At 38.5% G+C, this 27,768-nt stretch overlaps 1 protein-coding gene across 7 annotated transcripts in view; it reads right to left on the bottom strand.

Annotated features, from left to right (window-relative positions):
- LOC147844603 (uncharacterized) overlaps positions 1-27,768 on the bottom strand; it is a 240,158-nt gene that overhangs the window by 104,817 nt on the left and 107,573 nt on the right. For 5 of the 7 annotated variants that reach the window (XM_088649935.1, XM_088649938.1, XM_088649936.1 and 2 more), the window contains 2 exons: positions 18,248-18,349; positions 10,790-10,969 (listed from right to left, as the gene is read on the bottom strand). In XM_088649935.1, coding sequence (XP_088506061.1) covers positions 10,790-10,876 — 87 coding nt within the window. In that variant the 5' untranslated portion in view covers positions 10,877-10,969; positions 18,248-18,349. Of the gene's footprint in view, positions 1-8,867; positions 9,006-10,789; positions 10,970-18,247; positions 18,350-27,768 lie in introns of all 7 variants that reach the window. The other 2 variants (XM_088649933.1, XM_088649934.1) reach the window with 1 other exon arrangement.

The following is a 27,768-nucleotide window of genomic DNA, read 5'->3' as shown; positions in this document are numbered from 1 at the left end:
AGTTTGTCCGCGGAGGCCCCGGAGGAGGAGGAGGAGCCGGCCGCGGGGACGACGACCGGGATTGAGTCCAGGGAACATCGGTTCCGGAAATCAGGTAAGATGAAAAACAGAATCCAAAAAATAAGGGCGAGAACGCGGCAGGATTCGAAAACGCGGTCAAAATCGAAGACGAGGGCTTTTGCTTTTTTTTTTTTTTTTCTGGACGGCTTTTGCAAACCGTCACTTGGGTTTAGGGAAGGAGGAGGAGGAGGAAGAGGAGGGCGGCCGGGTCAGCCGGGTCGGCCTAACCGGCGGCTTTTCGCGCGAGAACAGCGCGGGCGCGAACGGTGCATGCTCCCGAGAGGCAGCCGAGACGCAAAAAAGCGTGCACAGCGGCCTCTCGTGGATCCGCGAAAACAAAAACCGCTCGAATACGTACCTTCCGGGACGTATATCGCGGTCCGCAGAAACTTCCGCGGGGCTACGTTTCAACAATGAGCCCAGGTTGGTTATGTTTGCAATAACCCATGTAAAATGCTTGTTGAGTCAATCCAAAAATTCTATCATCTCTGGTTCCTCTTCTAATTTTTGACCATGCACATGATCTTCCTTTATTGCATCGAACCAAGGGCTTATTTGCACTTCGTAGAACTGTTCCTTTTACACTTGGCGACATAAATACATCTCAGTTTCCTGGGATACTGTATATGCAAATTCGGGGAAGAGAAAGTGTGATTTAGCTTTCACCGATTTTAATCAAGACGACTATGTGTTGAGCTCTAGGGTGTCATACCAAATGTTGAGTTTCATTTGCAGCAGTTTTGCACATGCTGATCAAGCCGTTTCTCATCTCCAGCAGGTCTTATCTATGGTGGAGATGCATACTGCAGTAGTGTTATATCTAGTTAGAAGCAGCTAATATAACACTCATTTAAGCCATTATTTTTAATGCTTTGAAAGCGGGTAACATTTACACATGATGGTTTCAACAACTACATGGCACAACAACAAGCACATCCGCAGCTTGAATTTATACTTCTATAAACTTCCTTAACACTTAATGGAATAGATTCAACAAGGTACTAGAAACAGAGAGATGTTGGTCCGTATTGTCATGATGGCATCACACAGTTGCTGCAAACTTGTCAACTGCACAATCATGATGCAAATCTACCATTCCACTACATCCCAAAGGTGCTCTAATGGATTGAGTTCTGGTGACTGTGGAGGCCATTGAGTACAGTGAACTCATTGTCATGTTCAAGAAACCAGTCTGAGATGATTCACGCTTTATGACATGGGGCGTAATCCTGCTGGAAGTAGCCATCAGAAGATGAGTACACTGTGGTCATAAAGGGATGGACATGGTCAGCAACAATACTCAGGTAGACTGTGGCATTGACACAATGCTTGATTGCTACTAATGGGCGCAAAGTGTGTCAAGAAAATATCCCTCACACCATTATACCACCACCAGCCTGAATCGTTGATACAAGGCAGGATGGATCCATGCTTTCATGTTGTTGAGGCCAAATTCTGACCCGACCATCCGGATGTTGCAGCTGAAATCTAGACTCATCAGACCAGGCAACGTTTTTCCAATCTTCTATTGTCTACTTTTGGTGAGCCTGTGCCAATTGTAGCCTCAGTTTTTTGTACCTAGCTGCCAGGAGTGGCACCCGGTGTGGTCTACTGCTGCTGTAGCCTATCAAGGTTGGACGTGTTGTGCGTTCAGAGATGCTCTTCTGTATACCTCGATTGTAACGAGTGGTTATTTGAGTTACTGTTGCCTTTTTCTCAGCTCGAACCAGTCGGGCCATTCTTCTCTGACCTCTGGCATCAACAAGGCATTTGTGCCCACAGAACTGCTGCCCACTGGATCACTCAGTAGCGGAAGTTGTCATAGTTGGGTAAAAATAGAGTGCAGTGAATGTGAGAGTACAAAAAAAAACTTTTTTTACAAGCCTATCTGTCGAAATAATAAAAGAAAAACTCCACGATGGTGTTATAAAGACTTTAAGATAAAGGTGAGAGACTGATAATGGCAGCCAGAAGCAGTGTTGCCAACTTAGCGACTTTGTCGCCAGATTTAGATTTTATCGCCCCTTTTTTAGACCCCCCCTGGCGTTAAATTTTTTAAAAAGCAACTAGCGACAAATCGACTTTTTGTGTGTTACTGGAGATTTTTTAGACTGTCATTTGTCCAAACTGTACCATCTCTACTCTTCTCTATGAGCTGTGGGTGATGCCGTCGACCCTCCTTCACCTCAGAGCACTGACAGGCGGCCCAGTCCTCATACAGCAGCCCTAGAGCAGATCTCTCCTCTGACTGACGGTAAATGATTTAGCACCAGCAGTGTTAAAGGTATTTCCCTTGTACAGTCAAACCGATCTGCTTCTCCTTTATTTTAACAATTTAATTTGACCGTTTATCATTTTCTTGTTCACAATCACAGATATTTTAAGTGAGAGCTTTAGAACTTGGCTGCGTTTATTACATCTGCGAGACTGCTGCAAACTCACTACACATCTATTGATATACTGTACACAGACAGCAATTAATTTAGTTGAATTGACATGCAAACATAAAGCGTAGTGCAAATGTAAATACCCCTTTATTAACCATAGGCTGTAAAACAAATAGAAATGGTAGAACGTGATGATGTCATTAATATGCAAATGAACGTATGACATAATCTAGCGACTTTTAGCGACTTTTCGGGCAGAGCTTAGTGCCTTTTCATTGAAAATAGTTGGCAACAGTGGCCAGAAGAGAGAACAACGTCAAATTTAATGTCCTCCTCACACACATTTTTAATACATTTTTTGCAATTTGATGCAAAGATGATATAATACACACGTAAATACATATAAATATACATACGTTTTTTTGTTTTTAATCTAAATATTAATAACTTACCTCTTCTCTTGTAAAAAAAAAAAAGGGTCCATTGGACATTTCAACCTGCAATTTTCACAAGCGTATAGCTATCTGACCGGAGAAAATGCTTGAAAAGGCCAAGTGTAAAGAGCCCCGAAATATGACCAATATCCTGCCTTGGATGGTGGCACTAACTTTAGAACTACAAGATAAACTGGATGACTTGTAATCTTAGGCCTATGTGCCAATCAGCAGCAAAGCCCTTCCGCAGGGGCTTCTCAGGAAGGATTATGGGATACGGATTGGACGGGCGTTGACCCAAAGCCCCGCTGAGCCCGCAGTGCGTCTGTCCAATTCAAACTCTGATCCAGAGCTCAGACAGAGAATCACTGAGCGTAATTCAATATCGGTCCGATGGATCGAATTATGTAATCTAACATCCCCCCCAAAACGTCATAATTCTGACAAATGGTTCCAGACTTGAAACGTTTGATCAGCACATTTTAGAGTGTTTGTAAATAAGAGAGTTACTGCTTTGTTATCTTTGGCCAAAAAAAATAAGGGTCATTTGTCTTGCCCGATCACTGCGGTGGTGTCTTAACTTTTATTACAAGTGCAAGGGTTGTTGTTTTTTTTTTTTTGGTGTGTAGAAAGGCTCATGACTCATGCTGTCAGCAGATGGCACTGTGGCCCAATGACAGATGTGCAGTCATTACAAGTGTGCGAGAGAATGCAATTATAACCACTGGGGGAAACAATTAAGTGGTAGAGGTAGAGCTCTCTACACCGCTGCAGTCTGGGAGAGAGCCCACTTCTGTGCTTCTCAGCTTTAGTGCCTGCAGGCGGTGGTGAGGAAGAGGCAGAAACAGAGAAAGAGAGAGACCCTCTGGCTGCGCTGCTGTGCTAGCCACTAATAGGCTGCTGTATGCTTCAGCGGGATGGTGTTTGATTGCGCCGGTGTGAGGGCATGTGCATATGTGTAAAACTGTAGGAGCTCAACGCCAATATAAACAAGATCTTTACATCGTCTTAAGGGAATCCAAATGGTGTTTGTCCCGGTTCTAGAATGCGCTGCCAGAAGATCCCTGTACAGGTGTTCACCAAGGTATTGCTATACAGATGATAAGATGTAGTACCTGTGTGTTGCTGCATTGTGGTTTCTATGGTGGTGTGGTGTTTTAACTTGCTGTGTGATTGTCAATGTGTTCTAAGAGGTTGTTAAAGACCCCTGTGGTGAAAATCAAGCTTTTAACATTGACGTTTCAGCACTTAGTCTGTATTTAGGCACATTAAAACACCAGCTGTATACAGTCAAGCATTTTTTTTTCTTAAAACCTGCAGTGTATTGAATTCGGTCTTAAAAAGGATTGTGGTACTAATCAGCAATGATTAATCTACTGACTACAAAGGAACAAACTAGGTTAGACATACTTGTTTAGGCATTAAATAACAGGGTGCATTGAATGGTTCATTTAAACTTCCTTCCACAAATTTTGTATCTGCAGGGAAACTTCTCTAAATGCATTGCTATAAGGCCAGCCTCAAAAATAACTATTCATGCCTATTTTATTTACTGTTTGTCGTTAGCAAATCTTGACAGTTTTTAACACCAAGTTGCTGTTCTCCAAGTAAAGTCTAGATGTACCCCCTCTGGTTTTACTAGACCTGCTCCAAGAAGGATTTGAACTGGCAAATTGGCATGGGAGGATGGTGAACTAACAAGAACTCTGAAGCCACTAGCATCTGTCTCTAATACCAGACTGCACAAGTTTTGCCCAGATTTTTTTTAGCCGGCAGGTTTTGTGAAATTGCTGGCAAACGCATGAAATCGGATGCAAATCAGTGCTTGTTCATGCATGTGACAATCACACATTACAAATTAAAGACACGATCAGAGGGAATCAATGACGGCCGTTAAATATTTGACATGTATATCTATACTAGTCTGTAAAATGACTGAAATAAACACTGGAGATAACCTACAGCTAATAAAAAGAGCACGATATTGCTCATAGGAAAGTCCAGGTAGGAGTTATTGATCACAAAACCAGCAAGGTAGGTTTTGGTTCCAGGAAAGGCTTGTTTTTAGTCTATATCAACTCTTGCATGCATTTGTTTGTGATGGTTTGCAGGTTAGATATCGATATCTGTGCTAGACAGTGCTTAATTTGTGAATTGCTAGGACCCGGAACAGATTAAGGTAACGGATCCAGCATGTTACCTGAGAATGTAGAGGTGTAGCGCACGAAAGTGGAGAGAGGGGTTGGGGGGGGTAGCGGGGCATTGGATAGCGGAGGGGTGTCTCAGACAAGTTAAGAGCTGGGGCGGGGGTTGGTTGTCACTGAGAAAAGTGAAGAGGGTTGGGGAAGAATGTGAAAGTGAACAGCGGATGAGGGAGGAAGGCAGGTGAGGAGGGAGATCGGTAAAATTAGGTGCCAGATCGGATTTCAGAAGTGCCGGATCTGGAATGTTCCGGCACAAATCAAGCCTTGGCGCTAGATAGATATCGATATCCTTCATATTTTAAAGTTATTGTTGTGAAGGAGTAGACATGACGACAGGGGTGGGATTCTTATGCAGTTTATAGGAATAGCCAGTCAGGCAGGGGTCAAAACCAGCAAACACAACTACAGAGATAATCCAAGAGCGTAATCCATAAAACAAGCAAAGGGTTGAGACAGGCGGCAAAGAATCAAGAACACAACAAACCATAGGTCTCAAACTTGATTCCAACCCTAATCAAACAGCTTGTGCAAATAATGAAGGTGTTCAAGACTACTAGAGACTATTAAGCAGGTGAGAGTTGGAGGTGGTTGGAGCTAAATTGTGCTGAGTTGTGGCCCTTCAGGAATTCAGTTTGAGACTATTGCAATAAAGAGTCCAAGGATCAAAACATGGGCAAGGAAAGACAAGGAAAATGCTTTGAATTGTAGCAAAAGACTCAGCAACATGTGTGTGAATGCTCTATTTACAGTTCATGTTATTAGTTATAATGTCTTTCAGCTGTGTGCAATCAGACTGAACTGAAACAAGTGTGTGAATGCAAAGTATGATGGGGGTGTAGTCCGGGAGTGCTCTCTTGCAGCCTACAAGGACAACGGTGCATACGATCACAACAGTTATGTAGTGTGTAACCTTCTGTGGCCAATCCTCCAGTGTAGCAAATGATTACTACATGGTGCAGTGAGAAAACATAGGAGATTAGAAGATTTAGATTTCACATAATGCACCATTTGACATCAGTAGAATGAGGTTTACTCTCAACAACTTTTGCTGACATCAATTACAATCACCATCCGGGTCACGGCACCAACGTAACTCCTCAATTTCAAGTCAACCCACTCAGAGTGGGATTTGGACTGCCTATTTTGGCACTTCCTATCCATTCATGTGCCTGTTCTGGCACTATACTGCCCATTCATATGCAGCATAAAGTCTGTAACCTCTAGGGTTTGTCACTAGTGGATCTCGAGACCAGGGAAGTGAGGTTTACTTGCATATCTCCTACTTGATGGCCTCGGTTACTTGGACACAATGCATAAAAAACAAGAGATTCATTGCACAGTGCATACAGCACTATATACAGCATGGGGTGCAATGTTATTATCAGGGGTGTATTTTTTGCACACTTTCAAGATCAAGTGTTTCAAGTTTGTTTCTTTGTACTATTACACAGATGTTTATTGTGGTCCTTATCTCGGGTGGTATTAAAGGTTGTTGCTGAGGCGTTTTGGTGGTTTCCAGGGATTTGCCACAACAACAACAACAACAACAACAAAACAGTGTGAGATGAGTAGCATGCTAGCATTTAATATCCCCAGTTAAGGTCTTTTTTAAATCACTAACCTTGAGTTTGAGCAACAGAAAAACGGTAATGCTCGACTTCCTAAACTCTCCAAACAAAAGTCCAAACGTGTATGTGTGATGTGCAAGCATATGAGGGAGTGTGACAGCGAGAGAATGATAAAGACTGTCGTGGGTGTGTGTGTGTGGGCTGAAGTCACCACATTGAGTCTGTCTGGTTGTTAGTGTGTACGTGTGTATGGATAACAGTGCAGAGACCACAGCGGTGTGAGCTCTACTTTCCTGCATCATTAATCTTGCCATTGTGAAACCCCCTGCACTTTACTGCGCACACACACACACGCAGGATTTCATCAACCGTTTCATAACCCATCATAAAATACTGTCAATCAGCAGTAAACAGGGCTCGTTTCTTGAGCTAGTTGTGTCACTGTGTGGGGAAAAAGGGAAGGTAAAAGAATCCGATCCCAATGAGTCCAGACAAGCAAGCGGTCTTTTTTTAGTTATCTGTGGTCAAGAGTTCCCTAGTATGTGAGGTTTACTCAAGACAGCCAAGTCAATTGGTCCTGACCTCCTCTTTAACCTTTTTGTTATTGAGACACCTTCCCAAGCATAACACCATTGCATAAAGCAGAAGGTTGTCTTCTTGTGAGCAAAAAAGAAAAAGTCCTTGAGCATCTGCTTCAGCAGCGAAAATACAAACCAGACCCACGCATTAGATCGACGCAGAATGAGAAAAATGAGCAGGAACGGTGGCCAATAAGTGGAGCCCACAGCATGATTAAATGCTGCAGTTACTTCTGCCATATCCCCGCGATTTCTGTTTATAGTTGTTTTGTAAGGAGAAGTCGTTCTGAAAGGGAAACGGTAAAGCTCGCAGGCACTGAGTAACAAATCTATTTGCGTTCAGAGCATTGAGTTTAATTCATTGTGCAATTACCACACTGTAAATAAAGAGATTAGGGGTGGAATAATGCGGCAAATATGCTGCATCGCACACACACATCTGTACAGAAGTGCACCCAAGTGAGAAAACAAATTATAAATAGTGCATGAGAACACGCACATGTGCATGCTGGTCATATTTTTATCTGAAAAACAAAAGAGAGATAATATGCTGGTTTATTAAAACAAACAACAGAAAAAAAATGAATTCATTTTAAAATCTAATATTCAGGTCAGAAGAGACACAAAACATCTAATTTTTAGTAAAGAAAAAAATAGCTTTAAGATCCTAAAAAAAATGTCAGAAGTATTTTAAAAAAGCTATACCAATTTAAACAAAAAGATACGTATTTTGTGTTCAGGTCATATATGGCACATGTAGGCATGCGGAAAAATACTATTAAAATACTATAAAATTTACCTATTAAGTTATGTATTAAAACATTTATACAGTGCATTTTTTACTACATCTTACACATTACTATGCTTTTATTTTCAGAGAAATGTATGTTATTTACCATTTGCGTTTGTCAATTTATTTTCATTGAGATATATAAACATGTACATGATTGTCTACGTAACAAGATAAGCAGATTATGAACAAAATTCCAGGCTTCTGAATCATACCTCAGGTGCTACCTGTTTTATTTTGGTATGGTATATAATACTATAATACCAAATTACCGTTACTAATTACTGTTAAGATATGCATCAAAAACTTTTGTACATACATTTTGTTTTTATTCTTTATATACTTGCAGGCCGAGTGCCTAATGTCCCACGAGTGACGATATACTACCATATTGCACTGCTACTCGTGTGATATTGCGTTTATACAACAGTTCGACAGCATAATCGTTGTATAAAACAGAAAATCAAACACGGAGAGTCTCAAAAACCCTTTTGTATGAGGAACTACTTTCTTCCACCATTCTTACACATCTGCAGCTAACCGTCAGGACAGCAGAAACTGCTTCTACTTCACAAACGTCACTTTAGAGCTAGTATTTGAATGATTCTCCAGCGTAATGTCTAAAGTGAAGACAAAACAAGTGATTTTGCTGACATTTTAAGTTTATAAGGCATGAAAGGCCATCATTCTACAGAGATTTCTTAGTACTTTTTCTGTCATTTTTTTTGTGATTTCACAATTATTAACCCCGAAAATGCCAAAGCAAAGCAAACACTACCAGCTTACTATAGTATAAATACAGCACTACAACATACAAAAGAGAGGTTGACTTAGAGTGTCACTTACCTGTACTGTAGTTAGAAACTCGTGCTGTTTTCTCCCCTGAGCACATATTATGCAGCCTCTGTCGCCATCTTGTGGTGGAACATCAACCATCTTTGCTCTGCTCAGTATGACAGGCTGATGGCTGCCGACATGCTGTATCTCCGAATTATAAACATTTAAAATAGGCAGTATCCTTACAAGTAAACTGATCTAAACAACTACTTTCTCACTTAAATAGCCTCGAAAGTACATTATGTTGTCCAACAGATGCAATGTTTGTCAAACTGTAGTGAGTTTATTAATCAGCTGTCACTCTATGTGGGCGGAGGGTGTAGAGGCTGTACGAGTGCTGATATTGCAGAATATCTCAAGGCTATCAGCCAATCAGATTTGAGATCCAGATATATTAGCATATCTTACGCATTACTAGGACAGAATTATTTAGATAAACATGGAAATGAATTAGGGTTCGGTCAACAGACGATGCCATCATCCATCGCAAATTGCCGACGGACATCACGATGTTAAGTGGGCATCGCGATCCTCTGCTTCCGTCGCAGCAGCAATCAAGCATGTATTGCTGGATCGCATCTCATTATAGTTGTTAAACCTGATATTTAATTAATCTTGTCTCTATCTAACAACTCTTCAGTCTTTTGAATCTATCAGGTAACGTGTCTCAGCATCAGTACACTGCTTCAATCTTTCGCTTTCACACTTGTACTTAGTCATTTTAGCGACTATCTCAGGCACTGTTGGTTGTGCACAATTTTGTCGATGCCATAATAACGACACTCTGCCTATTAACGCCAGAGTCCCGCGGATAAAGGGATTAACAGGTAATTTGTGTGCAACTTCTCTTTATTTATTTATGATTTGGTTATAGGTAAAACAAAGACCATGCGGGTCAGATAGTTGAAACGGAAGGCTACATATAATTAATTTGTTATGACTTAATTAATTATTCATAAATAATTAATTCACTGCCACCTGCGACAATGACGTCATCGTCCATCACAATGCTTTACATTAGACATCGCATGATGCCAAATTTGTCGACATCGCCCAATCCTAATATGAATGTCTCTTGATGAGTACTGAAGCATGAAAAACGTATGTGTGTATGATTTATGCAAATTTCTTCGTTTCCCTGATAATTAACAGAGGTTAATGCAGTAACAATACAGTTAAACGTCAAAACTTTGTGTCAGCTTTTGCACATCTCTCATTAAAAGTTCAGATAAAAGTCATGTAAAACAACAGAATATATATATTAATTATGTATCAAAAACCTTTGTATAAACTTACGCAGAGTGCGTAATGTCCCACTAGTGACAATATACAGCCTGCTACTTGTGTGATATTGCATTTATACAACGGTATAAATATATGACGACATAATGGTGGATATAAAAGAGAAAATCAAACACGGAGAGTCTCAAAAATCCTTTTGTAAGAGGAACTACTTTCATCACGATGTTAAGCAGGCATCGCGATCCTCCGCTTCCGTCGCAACAGCAATCAAGCATGTCTCGCTGGATCGCATCTCATTATAGTTGTTAAACCTGATATTTAATTAATCTTGTCTCCATCTAACAACTCTTCAGTCTTTTGAATCTATCAGGTAACGTGTCTCAGCTTACTTGCTTTACAAGTGTATGTATATATATATATATATATATATATATATATATATATATATATATATAATATCCAAACAGACCCAAAATGCAAAAAAATAGCTTAAAGACTAAAGGGTTGAGCACATGTTTTCCTCATGCTCAGGTCATGCGCTGAAATGTGACCTGGACACGTTTCCATGACATTCCCCCACCCGTGGTGCGGTGCATTAACAGAAAGTGACTCAGTCTCTGCTCTTTCCCGTTAACTCCTTGTAACAGAGACTGACACCAAACACTTGTGCTCGGTTTCAATCATCTTACCTGCAAACGCACCAAAACACTCCCAGCACCGAGAGTCACTTCACACAGATGCTGAAGCACCGCTGCTCTGGATTCAACGTGGCCCATTGTGCATTACGGGATCTTGAAAAGGGAGGGCAACGATCAAGCAGAAGTGCGACGCAACTCCATACTTATCCCTGCAGTGCTCTTCACTTCAAACTACAGAAACAACAGAAATTAAAGCAGACTGAAGGAGTTGGCAGAACATGTGGTGTGAGTGAAAAGTAGAAGCAGAGACTAGCAGCATGCACACACATACACGTTGGTATTAGTGGTTAATGAGGACCATTCATAGTCATAATGAGTTTTACACAGTGAAAACTGCTAATTATATGGCATACACCCAATCCTCATAGAAAACCTGTGGCAAATTTGAATATGAGGACACCGTTAAGTATGATTATCAAGTGTTTTGAATTACAAGGACATCAGACATGTCCTCATAAACCACCATAAATGAATACGAGTCACTGTATTGCAAAATTCCAGAACAAACAAATTAATGAAAAATACATTTATATCAAAGGACAAATCTGACATTTTCTTATCCTATTTTTCCTCTTATAATAAAAATCCTCAATATGCTTTGCCTTCCTCTGAAAACAAGATGTAATTATTTATAACATTACGCTTTTCGATAATTTTAGGAGTTTTAATGGATAACAAGACTTCATGGTAAAGTAATCGGACTACTTTTGGATTACATTTAGATTACTTTTGTGCTAACACTAATTTGATGTCACATGCAGTATGTATGGTGTGGTGAAGTATGGTTGACATTAATAGAGATGTAATGCAAGTACTTTTGGATTACATTTAGATTCCTTTTCTGCTAGTTTGATGGCATGCCATACATATGGTATTTTCTATATTTAATATTTTTTTATTAAATTATTATTATTATTATTATTATTTAAATAATTTAAGTGGTGCCAGATTAATCTGCATGCTATTCTGAAATAAAAATAACATCAGAAATGCAAAAAAAATTGTTTTTGCTGATTTCTGAAGAAAATGTGTCCATTGCCATGAGACCTACTCAATTGTGAGAAACACGGTGAGAAACCGAATAATAAATCTTGCAAATCTACCATTTATAAAATGCATTAGTCAAGTTTTTTTGTCATTGAAAAAAGCAAACATGCACTGTACAGTAGCTGATCGTCTGTATCTAAATTTATCCAAGCTTCTGAATTTGTAAACAATATCAAATTGTGGAAATTTGTCTCAGTACCCAGCCCTACTCAGCACCTCAGTTGCAACCTGTATTCTTATGTTCATAAACTTACAGGACCCTTAATGCTTATGCTTTTGTAACTTTAATTGCAAATACTTTTACATAAATATTTCTAATATTTCTATTTCTTATTTGTACGGTTAAAAAAATGAACATATTGCACATAAACCATCAAGATGTATATGTATTAGACCTGGGCCGGTTCTCTGACGGTATGATAACCTTGGATAAAAATATTATGGTTTCCCGGTACTGAGATCACTGCTCTAAAATATACTCTTTTTAAATGTCTGGTTAAAAAACTAAATCTTTTCCCCCTTTGAAAACAACATATTTTATTTTTTTGAAAGATTTAAACTATTTTGGAGCAGTAAACAGGTCAGGCTAGATAATGAAAATGAATTATTGACTTCTGCTGTCTTTATTAGTTATTAGCTTTCTGCTAGACATAAGGTTGTCCTAAAAAAACAAACCAAAAAAAAAAAAGTAAATAAAAAAATCTTACACAAACCTTAGGAACGGTATTACAATAAATTTTGGCAGTTTTAAAACCTTGACTTTTCCAAACTGCGGTACACCTTGAAAACGGTTACCATCCCATGCCTAATATATAACTTCATAATTTGTAGTGTTTACTTTATTTTCCACTTTTATAAATGTCCTTCTGTCTTCTTGTGTTATGCAAGTTCCTAAAAACCACAAAATAAATTCATATTGTGTTTGCGCACACACGACGAATAAAGCTGATTCTGATTCTAAGCATAATTCATCTTCATTCTGGAGACATAAAATAATTTAACAGAGAGCACCAATGTAATTACCGAACGGCACAATACGGTGCATAGCTTTTAGGTTTGAGCTGACAACTGTTTGGTTTCCAGCACAGAAGCCAACCTACATAGGTTTAGTCTTCATGCATGCATACTACATTCCACATGCCTACTACATCTCATGCATTAATTCAGTACACCTTCGGGTCGTGCTTATTTTTACTGCAGACTATAGATTTACAGTTGAAGTCAGCATTATTTGCCCTCCTAAATTATTATATATATTTCTACAATTTCCGTTTAAAACATTTCTAAAAATAATAACTTTTATAACTAATTTCTAATAACTGATTTATTTTATATTTGCCTTCATGACTACTAGATATCTATTACTAGATATTTTTAACTTACTAGAATTCAGCTTAAAGTGACATGAGGCAAGTCATTGTATAACAGTGGCTTGTTCCATAGACATTTAAGAGAAAAACAAATATTGCTTAAGGGGGCTAATAATATTGACCCTAAAATGGTTTCAAAAAAATTAAAAACTGCTTTTATTCTAGCCAAAATAAAACAAATCAGACTTTCTCCAGAAGAAAAAAATATTATAGGAAATACTGTGAAAAACTCCTCACTCGGGTAAACATCATTTGGGAAATATTTGAAAAAGATTCACAGGAGGGCTAATAGTTTTGACTTGAACTGTACATCCACCGTTTCTCCGCATTATGCTAAACTATTAACACATGAAAAAGGCTAATGATCACAGGTGGCTTCCTCTCTGCTGAGAGAGTTTCCTGTGCTCTGCTTCTGTGCAGATATTGATGGAGGCGTCAGTGAATCTCCCTCCCGCAGGTGCTGGAGCGCTTGGTGGAGGTGGCTGCTGTCTCAGCAGTGCTTCAGGTGGATAGTGTTGCAGTCTGCCTCGATATCTGACGCTCCGCAGGGAAAGAGACAGAAAATGAGAGGAGGGCTACAGAGAGGACAGATGGTGAAGACTTGGGAACGCCGAGCTGATTCAGGACTTTTATTAGGCACTTTGAGACGATATCAATGCAGCAGAGTTTGCCTTTATTAATATTCACGCTTGCATTTCTGTGTATCGCTCCTCGTAATTCAATATCTCCTTGATTGAATTATGCGGTCTGGTTACTAATGTTCTCGAACCATGTCATATTCCTAATTTTGACAAATGGTTCTGCGGTCTGAATGTCTCATCAGCACATTTTTGACTGTTTGTTAATAACACAGTTTTTATTTTTTGGAAAGGCTATTTTTTATGATTATGACTTTGGGAGGGTCATTGCTTTTTATTATAGGACGAAAGTTATTTGCTCATAAACTTCCTAACAAAGTTACTGGCAATAAATGTTAAAGTCGATGTTGTTTTTGGACAATATACAGGGTTCATACACATTTTTACTACTAAAAACAGTAGTAAAAGTTAACCGTTAGAACTTTTCCATTAGAACTTTTTCTAATGGAAGTTAGAACTTCCATTACTTTTCCAGTTAGAATTGGAACTTTTAGAACTTAGTTAGAACTTTTCCATTACTTTTCTGAAACTTTCAGGTAAATATTCATTCATTTTCTTTTCGGCTGAGTCCCATTATTAATCAGGGGTTTGCCACAGAAGGGAGAACATGCAAACTCCACACAGAAATTCCAACTGACCCAGTCGAGGCTTGAACCAGCGACCTTCTTGTTGTACAATATATGTATTAGCTTTTTCAATTTGCATATCACAACAAGTTATACAATTACAGAATAACAATCATGAAGACACAGCAAACATTTTACCCCCTATTCTCCCTCCCATCGACCCTTATAAAAAAAAAAAAAAATAATTAAATGAGAACAAAAAAGAAAAAGGGATATGTTTAAATCGGGTAAAGAGTGTTTCCTGAGTCTATGTTTAGACTGTGATACTCCCCATATTCCTAAGCCTGTTGTTTATAGACTGCCAACATTTAAATTGTACTCTAGGATGTTATTAAAAGGTCTCCAGATATCTTTAAACACATTTTGTTTCTCTTTGACAATGTATGTGATCTTTTCCATTATCATATGCGATGCCATTTCTTTACCTTCTTGCTGTAAGGCGACAGGGCTACCCACTGCACCACCAATGAAAATATTCAAGATCTTATATTTTACATTATGTCTACATACACATGGTAAATAAGATAAAAATGCACGTTCGAATTTATTTCAGCATATGCAAAAATATGTGACAATCCAGCCTGATCTCCAGAGGAAACAGAACTGTTTTACGTTTTGTCAGTATAGTGAATAGAGTTCAGTCGTATAAGAATGCATGATTTTAAAAAAGAGGCGCAGCATCCAACCTCGCCCCTAAATTCAACCATAATTGGGCGAAATTGTACTAAATTTGGAAATGTTTTTATATGAAATATCCACTAAATCAAAGTTACAAATTACCATGAGATCATGTTGGCCATTTTATGTAGTTATGGTTTATTTTATATCGGTAAAAAAAGTTTTTAGGAAGTATCTTGGTGTCTGTGTGAAAATATTTCAGTAATGTTGGCTTGACTTGTTTTTTTTTATAGAATTTAAAAGTTATTTATGCATAAACTTTTTAACAAAGATACTGGCAATAAATCTTAAAGTCGCTCTTGTTTTTAGATAATATTCAGGGTTCACATTTTTACTAGTAAAATTCCAGAACTTTTTCACTACTTTTGCAAAACTTTCTGGTAAATATTCATGATCTAATGTTTCATGTAATGTCGACGTAAAGAAAAAATGCACGTTCAAATTAATCACATCATATCCAAAAATATGTAACAATCGATCTCAAGAGGAAACGTAACTATTTTAGGTTTTGTCAGTTTAGTGGCTAATTCCTACAAGTTCAGTAGTACAAAAATGTAAGATTTTAAAAAGGAGTCGTGGCACCCAACCATGCCCCTGAACACAACCATCATTGGGTGATTAGCAAATCATACTAAATTGTGAGAAACATTGGCTTGTGTTTTCATAAAAACTGTGCAAATGAGCTTTAAGCAACCACAGTATCTTACTCCTGTAGTTAGAGATTGCTTCTGGACACCAAACTCAGAATGTAGCTTGAGTTATGATGATTGTGAGTGAAAGAAAGATGAAGCTGAAACTGCAAGTTGTTTTTTTTACCCCACACAGAGAGCGCTACGTGAATAGACAAACCATGCAATTTAATTTAAAATTTACCCAATATTATCATCTCAAATATATTCAAGTACAAAGATATTTGTTAAACAAATTTCCATGACTTTTCCAGAAAATTTTGGGTTTCCAGGCCTGGAAAATCCCTTGTCAAAATTCCATGACTCTTCCAGTTTTTCCAGAACTGTACTGTATGAACCTTGTATATATAATACATTTTCTTATATTATTCATTATATTCTCATATTAAATTTTTTATATTAAAGTATATGCACATAATGACAACATGTAAACACTTTAACCAAAACAGTGCAAATAAAAATAAAGTCTGACTAAAAGGAAGTACACTTTGTTTCTCGAGTCAAAAGATGACCTAGAAAACATTTTTAGCCATAATATGCATTTCTGATGCAAATCTTGTTCCAGGAGGCAGGCAGTTTAATTATGCTGCCTTCTAAGAGGCATTTTCAGTACCTGACACCATTTGCAAATCCAAAATAGAAAAGTTTTTATGTAATTTTGACACCGAATTACAAAACAAACATTATTTCGATGAATGTAATATGAACTCCAGAAAGTGGAATTTAAAGTGCTAATGTTTTGCAAAAATAACATCATGCAAACTACAAAAATTAATAAACCTAACATCTATGCAAAACTTTTCAGCTACATTGCTTGCATGTTTTGCAATGAAAGCCAATGCCAAAGTGAGCTGAAATAAAAGACCCGATATGAAAAACAAATCCATCTTGCTGTGCAAAAGTAATAGGATTGTTCAAGGTGGAAATATCAATGCCAAAAGTAAACACTGTGAAACCGTTCAATCCAAAGTCTAAGTTGCAAAGGTATCTATTATAAATCCCATTCATGCGTGTTTTATGATATCAGGAAATATCCAATTCAATGCAATTCAAGTTTATTTGCAGAGCGCTTTTTTAACAATAACTATTGTTAAACTAAAATAGGGAAACGTCAAGGTTATTAGTTACCATAACTTTATTAGTTACTACCACTAAGTATATTACAATAAATAAATAAATAAATTACTAATGTTTTGCTTCTTACACTTTACATACCTGAAACTTGCCTATAGTGCTTATTCATTGTTGCTCTTATAGTTGTGCAAATTGCTTCCTTGTCCTCATTTGTAAGTGGCTTTGGATAAAAGCGTCTGCTAAATGACTAAATGTAAATGTAATAACTTTAATTAACTAGACTAATAGCTTTTAACAGCTTAAATTATTATATACACGACCTGACAAAAATCTTGTCGTCGATCCCTATTGTAAAAGCAACAAATAATAACTTGACTTACAGTTGATCACATTGGCAGAAGGTGGATTTTTCAGATGAATCATCTGTTGAGCTGCATCCCAATCATCACAAATACTGTAGAACATTTACTGGAGCCCACATGGACCCAAGATTTTCACAGAAATCAGCCAAGGTTGGTGAAGGAAAAATCTAGGTTTGGGGTTACATTCAGTATGGAGGTGTGCGAGAGATCTGCAGAGTGGATGGCAACATCAACAGCCTGAGGTATCATGACATTTGTGCTCATTACTAAATACAGGAGAGGGCAAATTCTCCAGCAGGATAGCGCTCCTTCTCACACTTCAGCCTCCACATCAAAGCTCCTGAAAGCAAAGAAGGGGCTACAGGATTGGTCAGCCCAGGCCCCAGACATGAACATTATTAAGCATGTCTGGGGTAAGATGGAGGAGGCATTGAAGATGAATCCAAAGAATCTTGATGAGCTCTGGGAGTCCTGGAAAAATGCTTTCTTTGCCATTCCAGATGACTTTAATAAGTGATTTGAGTCATGTCAGAGATGTATGGATGCAGTCCTCCAAGCTCATGATGGAGTCATGCACAATATTCATTCTGTTTCCACTGCAGCATGACTTTATATTCTATACTGGGCATTATTTCTGTTAAGTGTGAAGACTTTAGTCTAAGCAAACTCAGACCTTACTGTCCTTATTAAATAATTAAAAATCAAGGCATGATCATACTTTATTTTGGTCAAACATATGTAATCTAGAGGCCTTCGCCTTTCATTTAAGCCACTTCTGATACCAAATGATCAACAAGAAGTCAATTTATAATATGTTGTTCCTAAAACTTAAATATGCAACAAGACTTGTGTTAGGTAGTGCATATAGACAGAGTTAACCTGCAGTTCTATACTATATAGGTGATGTCCATGTGTGCAAGTTTAATGAAGTGTATTTGTGCAGGTGCATTCATAAACCAACATACCTGCAATACCACGGTGTTGCATTTCAGGTGGGTGGCAGAAAAAGATGTAAGACGATGATGAATGGCCTGCCACTCAAAGACTGACACATGATGACGCACCAACTGTAGGAAAGAAAAAAAAAGGAAAATCAGAAAAGATGCATTGGGGATCTCAGCTTTCATAAACCTGGTCAACGTCTCTTCTTATTCAGCATAAACCATATCGCCGTTCGGAAATCAAACCTGTCAGCCATTGTGACAGTATGCGGCGCTTCCTCTGAGAACATCAAATCATTTCATGCACGAGGGCACATGGGGATTCTCCAAATTGCTCTGGAAGTGCAAACTTTCTGTTCAAATATTTACCGAGCTGAGAGAAACGGGGGGAGATATCATGGATGGATTTGTGAGCTAGACAACTGGAGGAAAAGCGCTGAAGTATAAGACAATTTCTAAACAAGTCATCTCAGACTCTCTTTGGGGATGCACTCAACTCCCCGTGTCAGCTAGAAATATGAGGAACATCGCCAGCCTCCTGGCCTCAATAAGATGAGAAAGTGGAGTGGCGATGGAGGGAAAAAAACAACAACTGTTAGATACATCCGCCGCTAGCATTGCATTTCGTAGACTACATCCTGAGAAACTGTAGAGAGAAAAATAAACACGAACACAACCAGAACAAAACGGTATTTCGATTGGTAATGCTAACATCTCCTCTTTGTTGGGAAATAACCAACCCAGTACTTTTTCCAAGCATTTCTTTGTGCATTTTGTAATGAAATAGTAGAGTTTTTTTTGGGTTCCATTGCGTCAGACTGTTACACTATTATACAAATGTTTGAAATCGATTTTTTGCAATGCCATGTCACCCTGCAGCCCAAGACCGGTGACTCAATGAAGCTAAGCAGGGCTGAGCCTGGTCAGTACCTGGATGGGAGACCACTAGGGAACACTAGGTTGCTGTTGGAAGTGGTGTTAGAGAGGCCAGAAGGTGGCGCTCAACCTGTGGTCTATGTGAGTCCTAATGCCCCAGTAAAAGTGAAGGGGACACTACACTGTCAGTGGGCGCCGTCTTTCGGATGAGACGTTAAACCGAGGTCCTGACTCTCTGTGGTCATTAAAAATCCCATGTCACTTCTTGTGAAAGAGCAGGGGTGTAACCCCAGTGTCCTGGCCAAAGTCCCTCTATCGGCCCATACGATCATGGCCTCCCAATCATCCCCTTCCACCGAATTGGCTCTATCACTGTCTCTCCACTCCACCAATAGCTGGTGTGTGGTGAGCGCACTGGCGCCGTTGTCCTGTGGCTGCCGTCGCATCATCCAAGTGGATGCTGCACACTGGTGGTGGTGTGGAAAGACCCCCCTCATGATTGTGAAGCGCTTTGGGTGTACGGCCATACACAATAAATGCGCTATATAAATACACATTACATAATGCTACAGAATGCTGCTATCCTAAAAAACACCTAAAAATATGTAAATAAATTAAAATACTGAGAATACAGGCACTCCTGAAAGGATCTCAGTCCACTTCCAAACATATTCAAGTGGTAACCTGAAATATGGAAGCAACACAGGTCAAGCATATTAAAATTCGAGACCACCGCTGGACAGATATTTTCAGTCTCATTCCTGTTTGCAAGATTCTGTCTTGCTCCCGCATAAACATACATATCATTTTGGCATATTATCATGCAAAAGCCTGCAGGTGAACATATTAGTAGTTTTACTTTCACCGCTTCTTGCCGTTATTTGTTTCATTTGCTTCCTTAGATTTCAATTTATTTGAAATAATTATAATTTGTTTAATTAAGAATGTGCATTAAACTTTTTTTTGCCTTCAGCAATCTCCAAACATTGAACATAAGTTATCTTTATTTATCAATAAATAGGCTGACTATTAACATTTAAATACATAAAAAAATAAATTAAACTAATAAATGACTTTATATTATTATTGTAAAATTATGCATTAATAAAATTAAAAACCAAAAACAACATCTTAATTCACAAAACGCAACTATAAAAATGACAGAATGCTCAAGAATACGTTGTTTTCTTCATACTGTATGTTTGCACATAGTTTTGGATGTTCAGTAGCTTCTGTCACTAAATATAAGTCATAAATCCATCAATTTGTTTAAGTATGGACAATAGGTTTGGACTTAAAAATTACAATTGCAGACATCCCAAGTTGGTAAAAAAGTCATTTCCGGGGGATACAGAGTTGATTTGCGGGAGGTAGCAGATTAGTGGGTGCTTGAACGTATCTGTGAAGGGGGCGTGTGCACGCGAGACATACTTGAAGAGCGGTGGGGGTGAGTTGCGCGTGACATACCTGAAGAACGGTGGGGGTGAGTTGCACGAGACGTACCTGAAGAGCAAGTAGGGATGGAGAGTGGTGTACAACATATTTAAGGACCGGGTAGGATACGCGCGCTTTCTGGGAGATTATCATTCATTTGCGGGCATCCGGGAGTGTCTATGCATTTCAGGGATACTCTCGCAACTTCCGGGAGACTTAAGATGTCTGCAATGTCTGGTTTAATAATCAATGGATGCAATATGCGAAGATGATTTCACATTAGTATTACACTGAACTGAACTAAACTGAACTTTAACAGTGGCACTGATACTAAACTGAAGTGTTAAGCCAGAACAGTTAGAAATAAGATAATAATTTTGTGATGAAAACAAAATAATAATAAACGTTCAACGTTTCTAGCCAAACAGAAAAACATTTGGTGTAGACCTGCTTCAGAATGTGCATTAAACTTTTGCCTTCAGCAATGTCCAAACATTGAACGCAAGTTATCCTTACTTCTCAATAAATAAGCAGATTACTAATATTATTAACTAATAAACGACTTAATAAAATTAACAACCAAAAACAACATCGTAATTCACAAGACGCAACCATAAAAAGGACAGAATGCTTAAGATTATGTGGTTTTCTTTATGTATGCTCATGTTGTTTTGGATGTTCAGTAGCTTCTGACTTTTAGGCTTCAACACTCTTTTGCAGAGTTATATTCAAAAGTCTGCCATTGTGCATAGAGAATCTTTCAGCTCTCTGCTGCAAAAAAAAAAAAGCAGCCGGGAAGAAAGCACAATAGACTAAAGAGGGTTTTAAATGGAGGAGGACAGCTTTTGTTTGCTGTGTGGCCTGCTTGTTGTTCTTGCGGGTATTGTGCATTCACTGGAAGGGCCGTGCGGAGGTGTTTGAGCGCATTAGAGACTGAATTGATGTTGTGTCTTAAACAACTGCATCATAACACATCAAGCCCTGACCACATAGATGAATTAGCTCTTCTAGAAGGAAACCCAACAATAATTTATCACCATTGGTTGTATTGAGGGAATGCCAGTCCAGAACTAGCATGATAAACAGAAAGAATTACAAGATGAAAATATGAAGCCACATATTCTGTTAATAAGATGGATAGGAACGTTGTATTTTGAAAAAAAAAAAAAAACAGATATTAAAACATACTTGATGGATGAAACAGAGAATTGGAGGGCATTGTGGGTGTTAATGTTTGCGGTTTTAAGCAGACAGAGGACAAGTGTGCAGTGAACGAGGACAAGTACTGATGGCGTAAGTCAAGTGGGTTTAAATAATACCAAATAAACCACATAGTAATGGAGGGAAATGCTAATGTTAATACGTTTTCAGTGTGACCAACCTAATTTAGTGAAATCAGATTAGATGTTCAAGATCAGATTGATCCCACTTTATAAAAGGTGGCCTTAACTGATATGTACTTACAGTGAAATGAATCACTAGTTGCAATGTACTTATCGTTTAAATAAATGTTTTTTTTTCCATATTATGATTGATTAAATACCTGCATGTAGTTATTGTTAGGGAGCAAAATGGACACAAGTGCAGGTCTCTCAAAAATTAATAGCAACAAAAATACCCCAAAGAGCTTCAAGCACAGGGAGAAATAAAAATTAAAATCTTAACAAAAACTGCTCAGAAGAGGACAAAAACGAGTTAAAGGGTTGCTTATGGGGGCTCAATATAAATAAATAAATAAATAAATAAATAAATAAATAAATAAATAAATAAATAAATAAAATAAAATAAAATAAAATAAAATAAAATAAAATAAAAACAAAACAAAACAAAACAAAACAAAACAAAACAAAACAAAACAAAACAAAACAAAACAAAATAAAATAAAATAAAACAAAACTGAGATCAATCAGAAGAAAAAGAGTTCCAAAATTAGTCAACAGAAACCACTCAGCAGAGGGGAGAAATGTATCTCAGGGTGTAGTTTTTTGCTCACTCGACAGGGGGCAATATGACGATTTTCTGGATCCAGGGGGCGGCAGAGCTAAGACGGAAAGCAAGTGTACTGGGACAGGTGAGGGACGGGACTACCGATCGCAGAGATCGGAGACAATCGACCAAACCTTGGGGATGAAACAAAACAGGAACAGGGTCTGGAGATGACAGAGAGGGGTGAAAAGGCAGCAAAAATAAAAGGAATAACTGAGCGGTTGACCGGAAAACAGCACAACACAACAGGGACCAACTGGACTGGGCTAGCGAAACTAAGAGGATGTTGACAACAGGCATACATGCGACAACGATCTGACAAAGCACAACAAAAAGGAGAGAAAACTAAATAGAGGGGAAATTACAGCAAAACAAGGAGAACAGGTGAGTGAAATTGTGGCTTAATTGAAAAACAGGCAGGAATTGGGAAGATGGGTGGAGACGTGTCAAAGTAAGCATGCAGAGAAAGCGATCAGAACACAACACATGCCAAAATTACAAGTGAAAAACACGGAACAGAAAAAAAACAGGTGATCAAGACCTGACAGTTATAGCTGTAGCTAATTACTGTAACTGCATTTATAATTACGCCGTTGACCATCCCGTACACCTTTACCCACCCTTAATCCTACCCATACCACCAAAACTGACCCTAACCTTACTCGTATACCACCAGTAGTATTGTACAATACATTATGAACACACCGAGTACATTGTCAGTGAAGCCAGTACATAGTAGTTAAGGCCACTTAATATAAAGTGGGACCTAAAGATTTCATGCCATCTTACAGCATTTTTAAATAGATTGCATCAGTCAAATCGAGACTCTCAAGAACATTTATTTTTAACATTAAAATCCAGAGAAATGTGCTACAGAATACCATACCATGCCTTCATAATACCATATATCAATGTGCATAAGAGCAATTAGCCCAAAAGTGTGTTTCAAAAGTTTACACTTAGCTGATGCTTGATTAAATAACAGCATATTTGGCATGCTTCCCTGGGAGAGAGCCCTGAGCTCTGAAGATCTATAAGCCCGGGGCTCCGTTTAGACAGGAGGGTGAGAGGGGAGTCTGAGCTCAGGTAAGTCGCGAGAGCTGCCTTGCTATTGGACTAGGAAGGAGTCGGGGTGGAAGGGGGTTTCACCGAAAAAACCAAGGATGACAAGGGTGAGGAAGGCAGACTATTTATATGTATTTGAATGCGTCTGATTGGTTGGTTAGTGATTGGTGATGCATGACCAGCTGTGGTCAATCATAAGCATGTGATCCTCTTGAAATTAGTTTATGAAACTAAACTTAATCACCCTGGTGTTGTTGTTCCTATGACTTATGCCCTTTTTCCTTTTCTAAAGTGAAAGAAAAAACATTTTAATAAACTTTCCTAGCATTAGACATTTTGAACGCATATCCCAAGTGTTCAGGGGTATGCATATGAAATTTTAATGTATTACTAAATGAAAATCCTGACCCTCTCTGCTTATCTCCTATACAGAACTGCATGTTCAAGAGACTCAATTAGCATCGCAGTTCACTTTGACTCACCCACAAAAAAGCACCAAAAGTACACCCTTTCGATTTAGATTAATAAAACATGAAACACAATGCCTAAACCCCCCACTAAAAAACTATCAGTGTATTTCCTTCACTGAGTTAAACATCTCCGGACTGAAACTCGGCTTGTCAGATAACAGTCAGAATGACAGATGAACACGATATCTTGCTTTTGTTTTTGAGCAAACACAACAAGTACTGCATGTTTACCTCAGAGAGGGCCCTACATGGTTTGTATTTTGTTCTGTATTTACAGTATATCCTGGTTTTTCACATTTTGTGTGCTTGTTTTAAGTCAGAATGAACTGTGGCACAGGATTTTTGTTAAGTAATACATTACTTTGTTTGCTGATAGATAAGAACAATTGATATCTTACTGATTCTTTATATTTGATACTGCATCTCCCTCACTAATATGCATCAATAAAACTAGTAATACATAATTTTCCTAAATACCATCATATACCCCAGTGTATGCGGACAAAAGGACGTTTTTTTTATATACAATGTAGAAAACAAGTATTCAACATGACACCATTTTTCTTAGAAAACATATTTCTGTTGCTGTTGACTTGAAATTTTCCCCGGTTGTTGGTAACAACTAAAGAAATCCACATATGCAAAGGAAACAAAACTAATTGGTTTAAAAAACAAGTTCTGTGTAATCAAATGAAATGATGCAGGGAAAAAGTATTGAACAAATGAAGAAATGGAGGTGTAGAAAGGCAGTGAAAGCCCTGACAGCAGCTGAAATCTCTCAGTAGTTCTTCAGCAACTCTCTGCACTTCGTCAGTGTAAACTAGCTGCTATCAGGAGGATGAAGATGAAACCAGGGTGGGCATTCCAGCAAGACAATGATCTAAAACAGCCAAGAAAACTTTCAAAGGCTTTCAGAGAAAGAAATCAAGCTGTAGAATGGCCCAGTCAGTCACCTGACTCGAACCCACTACAAAATGCATCTACATGCCAACTAATTCTCATTAGATTAAAAGTAGACTGTTAGGTTTTGGTTAGGATTACTGTAAGTTGACATGTACTTGCAGTTTCTTATAGTCAGTTAAATGTCAGTTAAAGGAGCATTCAATTCAATTCATCTTCATTTCTTTAGCGCTTTTACAATGTAGATTGGGTCAAAGCAGCTTCACATTGAAGATTATAGTGAATTAAAAGTGTAGTTCAGTTTTCAGAGTTTAAGTTTAGTTCAGTGTGGTTTAATATTCACTGCTGAGAGTCCAAACACTGAAGAGCAAATCCATCAATGTGCAAATCTACAGATCCCAAACCATGCAAGCCAGTGGCAACAGTGGCGAAAAGAAAAACTTCACCAATTGGCGAAAGTGAAGGATGAAAAACCTTGAGAGAAACCAGGCTCAGTTGGGCACGACCATTTCTCCTACGGCCAAACGTCTTGTGCAAAGCTGCAGTCTAGGCGCCGGAGGTTGGAGAACGCTGGACGTCAGCGAAGACTCATCTGTCCCTGGGGTCTCACGGAATCAGATGCATGCTCACTACTCCTTCATGACCACCACAGCAGCTGCTCAGGATACGGCCTAGTCCGGGATTGTGGAAACCTTGGGATCATCTCTTTGTAGTATCAACAGGTATTAAGCAGAGGGACTACTAATACTCAAGGTGACCATCAAAATAAATTCATTCATTCATGCTCATGATCATCATTCATAATCATGCTCTTCCAGCCACAACACATCTCTGGTAAATAAAGTGAATTTTATTTAAATTTATTTTAAATAAAATTAAAATAAATAAATAAATAAATAAAAAAAGTACAGGAATTTTGCATGCTGTGGTCCAAAAAAGAGTGGATGAAATACAATATGACTATAGCACATGATGGCTCAATTTTAAAATTGTGGCTAAATTAAGTTCTTTAATGGAGAGTCAGTTAACTGGCAGATGCTGTTAGAATACTTCCATGTCTGAAATGACACATCACCATGAATAAAGAGCCAAACATGGCTGTTTTTTTTTTTTCTGCGGCTTTTGCAAGGTGTTATTAACCCAGTCATGCGTGTGTGATTAATCACATACAAAAGCGCACAACTAAAATAAGACAACGAGGTCACGCTGGATCCATCGCAGCTCAATGAAGTCATCAAAAATGTGCCCGTAAAGAGGCAGATTAGAGCAATTAGATGCCCTCTCATTTGTTGTCAGGCTAAAGCACTGCGAATGGATCATAAGTGCCTGTAAAGGGCAAGCAAAATGCCACATGCAATGAAGACTCATTGTGCGTGTGCATTTAACAAAGCACCAATGCTAAAGATGAATCATACGCCTGCACTTCAGAGTGAGAACAAATGCTACTTTACTGCAATATTGCAATGCATTTTGGGCTTTGCACCGGTTATTTTTTCTCTCAACGTCTTCATGGCAGAATTTAATTAGGCGATTGTTTTGAATGCTGATCACTAAGAAGAAAGAAAACTGTTAAGCAACATGCCTTATTTTAGCTGCTGGCCAGCAGATCGATAAGCTAATTGAGTCGCTAGCGCTCCATCACTCTTCCTCGGTTCATCTACTCACGCGTGATCTCATTTCGACTGGCTTCAGCGGTAACAAATTTAACTTCAGTGGATCGGACAAATCAAAGGGTTTTCTCCAGTCCCACGCAGATTCATTCCCAGCACTCCATCTTAATGTCAAACCGTTCCTTAATAAGGCAGAGGATTGCCCTGCTCGATATTTTCCAGATAACAAAACCCCCTTTTTTTTCACGGCCTCTTGTCAATTATAAGACCTATTCCCGGAGGGAGCCTTTTTTCAGAGCCTTCCCTTCCTTTCAATCAAGACCTTCATGTTCAAAGGATAATTTACCTCAGCAGCTCCGCATCTGTCTGTTTTGTGCCCTCAGACGAAAGGAGAAACAAGGTGCTGGATAAGGATATTGAGCGAACGTGATTTGTGTTTGTTTCCGTGTTTACAGCTTTCAGAAATGAGCGTGTACATAGGGAGAAAAAAATCGATAAAAAATGTATTACATGTTTTAAAAAATGAAACTAAACGAAGTGAAGACGGCGGACAGGAAAACAAGCTCAACCTTCAGTTCATAGACGTTTAGGCTTCACGCAAAAACAATGCTTTTACTGCACTCCACTCCACAAACAGAGCAATCAATATGAATATGCACGGCGCAAGACTGTCAATTGAATCAAGCTTTGACTTAGTGGCCTTTCTCAGCCTATTAGCGGAGAACATCTCAATTTTTTCTCGATACGTTTTTTCCCCCCTCAGGTTCATGTTGAAAATAGATACATGCTGCATTCTCAAGTCATGCTATATCTGTGAAGACTGGAGTTTAGGCCTATGGATGACAAATAGTCGCATGACTTCACGATTGAGCTCTGCATTTGTTAGGATGGACTATACAGGGTGGGCCATTAATATGGATGCACCTTAATAAAATGGGAATGGTTGGTGATATTAACCTCCTGTTTGAGGCACATTAGTGTATGTGAGGGGGCAAACTTTTCAAGATGGGTAGTGACCAAAGTGGCCATTTGGAAGTCGGTGATGTTGGATCCATCTTTTGTTTTTTTTTTTCTATAGGAAGAGGGTCATTTCACACATCAAACTTATTGGGAATTTCACAAGTAAAACAATGATGTGCTTGGTTTTACCGTAACTTTATTCTTTCATGAGCTTTTTACAAGTTTCTGACCATTTAAAATGTGT

Source organism: Danio rerio, chromosome 4, assembly GCF_052040795.2.
Source record: "Danio rerio strain M-AB ecotype USA chromosome 4, GRCz13ab, whole genome shotgun sequence".
In the NCBI taxonomy this organism is placed as follows: domain Eukaryota; kingdom Metazoa; phylum Chordata; class Actinopteri; order Cypriniformes; family Danionidae; genus Danio; species Danio rerio.
The sequence above is the reverse complement of the archived record's forward strand: the minus strand, read 5'-3'. Positions and strand labels throughout refer to the sequence as shown.